The sequence below is a fragment of the Passer montanus genome, unplaced genomic scaffold (genome assembly GCF_014805655.1).
Source record: "Passer montanus isolate IOZ18808 unplaced genomic scaffold, ASM1480565v1 scaffold15, whole genome shotgun sequence".
Lineage (NCBI taxonomy): Eukaryota > Metazoa > Chordata > Aves > Passeriformes > Passeridae > Passer > Passer montanus.
In genome coordinates, this window is record NW_024362051.1 from 8,791,989 (window position 1) to 8,798,582 (window position 6,594).

Sequence of the window (6,594 nt, forward strand, 5' to 3'; positions counted from 1 at the left end):
CTCCTTCTGTGCCTCTCCCCATGCATCCCTATCCTTATCCCTGTCCTCCGGCTGCTCCAGGGCCTCAAAGTGAAAGCTAATCCCAGGGGATAACTTTCCGCTCCGTTCCCGGCTGGGAGGAACGGGCTATTTATTCCTCACCCCTAAGCCTCGGCGGCGCAGTTGTCGCTGTGGGCTCGGGGTGGGAGCAGCACCCACTGCATCCCCTGCCTGCTCCCACGCCCTGCCTGCACGCTGCCGCCCGGCCTCGCTGCTAAATAAGGACGAAAGGCTAAAAATAGAGCTGAGATGGGGGTTTGGACAAGCCAGGCAACCCTTCCCAGGGCTGGGAGCAATATGGGGAGGCCAAGCAGTGTCCGTGTGCAAGGGACAGCAGAGCTGACTGCGGGGAAGGGTCTCACAAGTGGTTCCTGACCGTGCTGTGGCAGGGGGAAGGTGTGAGACCTGCCACACTTGTGTCCTGTCTGCTCAGCTGGTTCAGTCCCCTCCGCAGGATAAAAGCATCTGTCCACCAAAATATGTGGGAAAATCCATGCTACTGTGCCACTCCTGATGGAGGGGTACCCGTGTGACCATTCCAGGATGATGGGGGTGCCTGGGGCAGCTCTGTCTGGAAAATGATCCGCAAACAGGGGGTAGGAATGGAAGAAGGGATGATAAATCCAGCATTTTACACAGAGGGGTGGTAGGGGCACTGTGGCAAACTGCCCATCAGGGGCTACCCGATGCCAGCGTCCCCTCCCCCCCTGCTCATACATCGGGTTGGAGGGTCTCAAATATCTGAAATATCTCAAATATCTCTGCTCTTCAGCTGCCACCTGCCCTGTCCCGGGCGCGGGGGGAGCGTGAGGGTCCCGGGTGCTGACCGAGGGTACCGACCCTCGCACAGCCAGGGCACCCCCGAGTGGGATGTGAGGAGAGCCGCAGCCCTGGGTGGAGGGGTGGGTGCTGGGGCGATGGTCGTGCTTCCCCCATCGCAGTGGGGTGATGTGTGTGCCCCGGGGTGGTGGGTGCAGCTCCCGCCCCCTCGCTCCAAGTGCCGGCTCTGGGAGCTTGGGAAAGCGGCGCTTCCCGTCCCAGCATCCCTGCGAGTCCAGTCCTGCGCTTGGCAGCGAAACCAGGGAAGGGAGGGGAAAAAAAAAAAAGAAAGAAAAAGGGGAAGGCAAAATGTGAGCGTCCTCGGGGGAGGGAGGGGAATCGGGCGGTGGGCCGGGCTCCGACAGAGGGCTCATCCCCTCTGCTCGGGGCTTCATAGACCGGCCGCTGCCAGCCCGGTGCCATCGAGGTCCCTGCCCTCCGCTCGCCTCCCCACCGCTCGGAGCAGCTCCCCGGCCCTTCCCGGACCGTTCCCGGCGCATTCCCGGAGGATGCTGTGCGCGGGGCTGGCGCTGGCGCTGTGCGCGCTGCAGCTCGTCCCGGCCGCGCTCGCCGGGCCGCAGCCGCAGCTGCTGGTGGAGCGCAGCGGGGCCCGGCGGCTCGGCAAGGTGAGCAGGGACCCGCACCCGCACCCCGCGGGCACGGAGGGGGCTGCGGGGGGACTCGGCGGGGCGGAGAGGGGCAAGACTCCGTCATCCCGCTGGGATTGCAGGAGACCAGGAGCTTTTCCTATCCCGTCAGGGTGGAAGATCGCTGGTGGGTGCGTTGGGCAGGGGAGTGGGGTCCATGGACCCCCTGGAGCCCCGCAGCCCCCCGCGCTGGGGAGCAGTGCTGGAGGTTGGGGGCGGGTTGCTCCTGATCCCTCGGAGCAGGAGGGATCCAATGTTTACAAACACTTCGCAACGCAGAAGCACAGCGGCCTCGTCCTTCGGCTGATCGTATCCCGGCTCTCATGTTGCTGCTCCATGAGTCTTTTCCAGCCCAGGTTTTTCTTCCCTATTCCCACGGAGTTCTGGGTCGGGCTCATTAACACGCGCTGATTAAGACACAGCCGATTACCACGTGTAACTCTCACGCGGTGTGAAGGGAAATATCGCAATTTATTTTCCAGGAAAGCTGCGCTTGCCCGAGGGAAGGGGGAACCGGTTGGGAAGGCTGCAGGGGGCTCGGCGGGCAGCTTTCTGCAGCCACACACTGATGCTCTGCTCGCTGGAGCCTCTTTGCCTGCAGACTCTCGGGCTGGGGGCTCCCAGCTGTCGCTCAGCGTCGGGGGTGCAGCCTCCCCTTGTCCCGGCTTGTCCTGAGCCCCGTGTCCTGCCCTGGGCTGCTCCCGGCGGGCGAGCGGGATGTGGGATGGGCTGCTCGGCTGCGTGGGCTGCGCTGTGCCCGCTGGGGCTGCCGTGTGGCACCAGGCAATACAGCCTCCACCGGTTCTGCGGCTGCGAGCAGGCACGGAGGGCCCCACGTCATGCCGTGGGGACACGGGATGCTCCGGCCAAACCTGCTCGGGGAGGGAGCTGGGGCTGGTCTCTGCCATTTGCCTCTGGCAGGCTCAGAGGTGGCTGTTGCAGACAGTGCTGCTAGCCCTCCACCTTTGAATCAAAGTGTCTTTACTGGTGGTTGCTGGAGAGGTTGGTGTGACTTGTAAGAAACAGGGGAGATGTCTGAGCATGACTCTTAACTCAGACAGGACACATAAAAGATGTCCCTCATTTGGGTGGCATCTCCCTACATGTGGATTTTCATTATCCCATAGGCAATGCTGCTTCCCTGGCTCGTTTGTACTCATTTTAGTCAGGATCAGCCCCTGGGGTGTATCAGGCAGAGGATGAGCTCAGACACTACTCTGCTCCCCGAGTGTGATTCCTGTTCCCATGTGGAACTAGGTGGCTGGAGCTGGTGGATGAGGGCTCACAGAGCAGGGCTAGTCCTGGATGAGGTGGGAGGCAGTGCCAACCCCACAGCCCCTCCAAGGGGATCCCCCCACTCTGCCCAGCATCCCACTGGACAGTGCAGACACCACCTGGTCCCAGCTTGCTCTGGCCTGTCCTCACACACCTTGCTTGGTGCCGTTGGCATGAAGGATGCATCTTGCCTTGGTCACATGCGAAGTGTTGGGAGGCAAGTTTGGAAATTGCAGCGTGGTAATCATCTTTGGGTGTAAAGTACATGTAGAGGCACATAGACAGATGGTTTCTGCAATGTCCTCAGTCTCAGAGAGCTGGGAGTTCAAGAACTGGCATTAGAAGGGGCTGAAGGTCATTTTCTGGCTCTCTGTGAGCAGAGGTTTGGCAGGGGTCGGAGGTGCAGCTGTGGATAAACCTCCTGCAAACACAAGGCAGGGCTTGCCCTGCCTCTAACTCCTCCTGTCTCTCGGTGCTGCAGGTTGGTGGCTTTGCCTGGGAGAACTGTGGTGACAAGAAGGACCCTGTGGTGCTGCAGAGCCTCTCTGTGGCACCCGACCCCATCAGCATCCCGGGGAGCCTGCGTGTCAGCGCAGCTGTCAAGAGTGGCAAGACCATGGGCTCCCCTCTGAAGGTGAGTGCCAGATGTGCCTCTGGGTGTGAGGGAGGGCAGAGCTTCCTCAAACCACTGGCAGCTGGGAAATGCCTGTCATGGGTTCAGGAATGAGCAGCTCTTGAGGAGTGAGGTGCAGAGAGGTGCAGGGCTGAGCACACTGGGCTCTGTAAGCCAGAGCAGGGCAGTGGGCATGGGGAGACCTGTGGTGGGAGCAGACAGTTCAGTAGGAGGCTCCTAACTTTGTTGCTAGGACAGAAACCACCTGAGTCGTTTCATGTCCTGGGGATGTACTGGCTTCAGGAGGGAAGTAAAACCCAAGCACTGTGGGTGCTTCTGGAGGTCACTGCAGCACTTGTTTTTCAGCAGCCAACCCAGCTGCTCCCTCCAAGGACATGCCATGGCACTGCTCTGGGAGCCTTGGGCCATGCCAGCTGCCCTGCAACACTTTCTGGGAAGTTTTTTGGAATGAGACAGAACATGTCTCTTGTCCAGTGTGCGTGGGCTGTCTTGAGCAATGCTATGGTGTCTGTTTGGGCCTGGGAATCTGGGGCCAGTGCAGGGGGGGGTGAGAAGCCAGAGCTGCAAGATGGGAGCACCCTGGGAGTTTTGGGACAGGCAGAAGAGAGGGGAAGGGGGTGGGGATGTGAGGTGTTGGGAGGTATTAGCTTAAGGGGTCAAACTAAGGTTGGAGGAACAGAAGCTGCAGGTTGAGAGGAACTGAAAGTCAGGAGGGAGAGGCAGGAGAGGGTTTAGTGACCTCATGGACATCCCAAAGATTGCATGACCAGGAGCTGAGGGAATTGGCTGGTGAGGAGCTGTGGGTGCCCCTGCTGGTTGTGCTGGTACTGAACACCTTCCCTCCAGGCAGCGCTGGTGGTAGAGAAGGCACTGGGTGACCTCTGGATCCAGCTGCCCTGCATCGACCAGCTGGGCAGCTGCACCTACAACGACGTCTGCAGCATTCTGGATGAGCTCATCCCACCAGGCACACCCTGCCCGGAGCCCCTGCTGACCTACGGCATCCCCTGCCACTGTCCCTTCAAAGCGGTACGGCCGCGCCCCGCGGTGACGCTGCCACTGCCAGTGGGTACCACTGTGCCCTTTGGTGCTGGGCTGGCCTTTTGGTTGACCTCGTGCCTGTCTGTCCCCTCTCTCCACAGGGCTCCTACTCCCTGCCAGCCAGCGATTTTGACGTGCCCGATGTGGAGCTGCCTTCCTGGATGACCAACGGCAACTACCGCGTGCGGGTGGTGGTCAGCAATGGCGGGGAGGAGCTCAGCTGTGTCAAACTGGCCTTCTCCCTGCACTCCCACTGAGGGGTGGGACACCGTCCCTCCTATCCCCTCCAGCTTGGTCCCCTGTCCCATCCCATCCTGTCCCAACCCATCCCTGTGAGGTCCATCCCTCCTGCTGTCAGGAGGAGGCAGCCCCTGTCCCCCCCAGCATCTCCTCTCCTGCTGCACCCAGAGAGGCCCCTTTGGCTGTTCTGCTGTCCCCAAACCCATCACCAGGGTGTCTCCTGCCTGGACAGGGTGGCCTTGGAGCCTAACTCCAGCATGAGCTGGGGTTGTTATTTTTTATCCAGTTTCTTTTTTTCTTATCAGGGCAATTTTAGACAAAAACATTCCAGGGAAAAGCAGTATTTCTGGGAGCAGTCTGTGGGGATGAGGGGGTGTTTGGGGGTGCTGAGGCAGGCTAGAGAGATGCAGCACTATTTGCAGAGGGTGTCCCTGCTTCCCACCATCTCTGGCCAGAGCACAGGGCTGTTTTGCAGAAGTGTCCCCAAAGTGGCTGAAGGTGACCTGTCCCCACACAGCAGCTTTGGATCTGCTGTTGCTGTATCCTTGTCCTGCATGGGGGACCAGCCTGGTGGCATGAGGCACCTGTGAAGGCACCTCCCCATGCCCCTCCTGTGGCAAACAGGAACACAAGAGGATAGAAACCACCCGAGCCCCACATGGACATTCCCAGTCAGGGGGGACCAAGAGGCTGGTGATGCTCCCAGCAGCAGGAGAGGTTGCTGGTTGATGGCTGTGCTCATTCCAGAGGGGGACACAAGGCTGTGATGAGCTGCTGGGGCACAGCCGGCTGAGAACCAGTCACATTCTTCTCATTTTTCCTCTGGGAGTGAGCCGAGGCAGGATGCTGTGCTGGGACTATCTTTCCCCTGTGCTGGCAGAGGCACCCAAACACAGCAGCATCCTGAACATGGGATAACTGGGAGAGGACCATGAGGACCAGCAGCCTAGATCCTGTCTGGGGGTGTCCTGGCTGTGGCTGGGGACTGCCATGTGGGCAGGCAGCATCCTTCTTGCTGCAGCTTTGAGCAGGGTGTGAGGCTGTCATCACTCCCCTGTGCCAGGTGCCACCAGCCACCCACATCCCTTGCTGTCCCTGCCTGCTTGTGTTATGTAGCCCCTCGATAGGGCTGGTCTTCTACAAGCACTTTATACGCCTTAACTGCTGCGGGTGTTCCTGCACCACGCAGATGTGCTCCCACTGCCTTTCTGTGCCCTCCACTCACTTTGTTTCACCCTGTGGCTTTGCCTGGAGAAGCACTAACCCTCTGCCCCTGCTCCCCTTCAGTGCCAGGGCAGCAACCTCCTTTTGGGCAGGTTCTGCAGGTTCTTAATAAATCTTTTTACCAGGACATGGAGCTGGTGCCTCTTGTTGCTGGGGGGGACCTGGAGGTGACATTTATTTTGCTGGGAATAGTGTGGATGCGGGTGTGAGCTGGGGGAAGCGGAGGTGGTGTGGTGGGGCAGCAGAGGAGGACGCTGTGGCCAGTGGAGCTGAGCAGCCCTGAGGCCAGTTCCTGTGTGAGGAGCAGGGCAGGGATCTGCAGGCGCTGCTTTGTGATCTGGGGACACAGGGACACAGCCATGGCCCAGGGGGACACAGTTCAGGCTGAGGCGCTCTGAGGGTGTCGCTCATCTGGGTGACTTCTATAATGCTGATTCCTGCATGGCTCTGCAGGCCTCGCCCCAAGGAACAGCCCTGCTGGGGGATCACGGAAGCACAGAATCAGTGAGCTTGAAGAAGATCTCTGTGGTCATGACCCCGCTCTGTGAGTCCAGCCCATGGCTGAGCACAACCATGTCCCCTCCACCATGGTGCTGAGTGCCACATCCTTAAACACCTCCAGGGATGGAGACTCCACCATCTCCCTGGGCAGTCTAATCACTCTCTCTGTGAAGA

At 60.1% G+C, this 6,594-nt stretch overlaps 1 protein-coding gene across 1 annotated transcript; it reads left to right on the top strand.

The window, feature by feature from the left end:
* Nucleotides 1-1,201: 1,201 nt before the first annotated feature.
* GM2A (GM2 ganglioside activator) lies at nucleotides 1,202-6,046 on the top strand. The gene is made up of 4 exons (XM_039701709.1): nucleotides 1,202-1,484; nucleotides 3,262-3,414; nucleotides 4,261-4,443; nucleotides 4,557-6,046. The coding sequence occupies exons 1-4, from the start codon at nucleotides 1,368-1,370 to the stop codon at nucleotides 4,710-4,712; spliced, it is 609 nt and encodes a 202-aa protein (XP_039557643.1). The 5' UTR covers nucleotides 1,202-1,367; the 3' UTR covers nucleotides 4,713-6,046.
* Nucleotides 6,047-6,594: the final 548 nt, after the last annotated feature.

Excerpts from the sequence above, each read along its gene's own strand:
- GM2A (XM_039701709.1), top strand. The coding sequence starts at position 1,368 with ATGCTGTGCGCGGGGCTGGCGCTGGCGCTGTGCGCGCTGCAGCTCGTC. Across the intron at positions 3,415-4,260 it reads CCATGGGCTCCCCTCTGAAG|GCAGCGCTGGTGGTAGAGAA; the intron begins GTGAGTGCCAGA and ends CCTTCCCTCCAG. Across the intron at positions 4,444-4,556 it reads GCCACTGTCCCTTCAAAGCG|GGCTCCTACTCCCTGCCAGC; the intron begins GTACGGCCGCGC and ends CTCTCTCCACAG.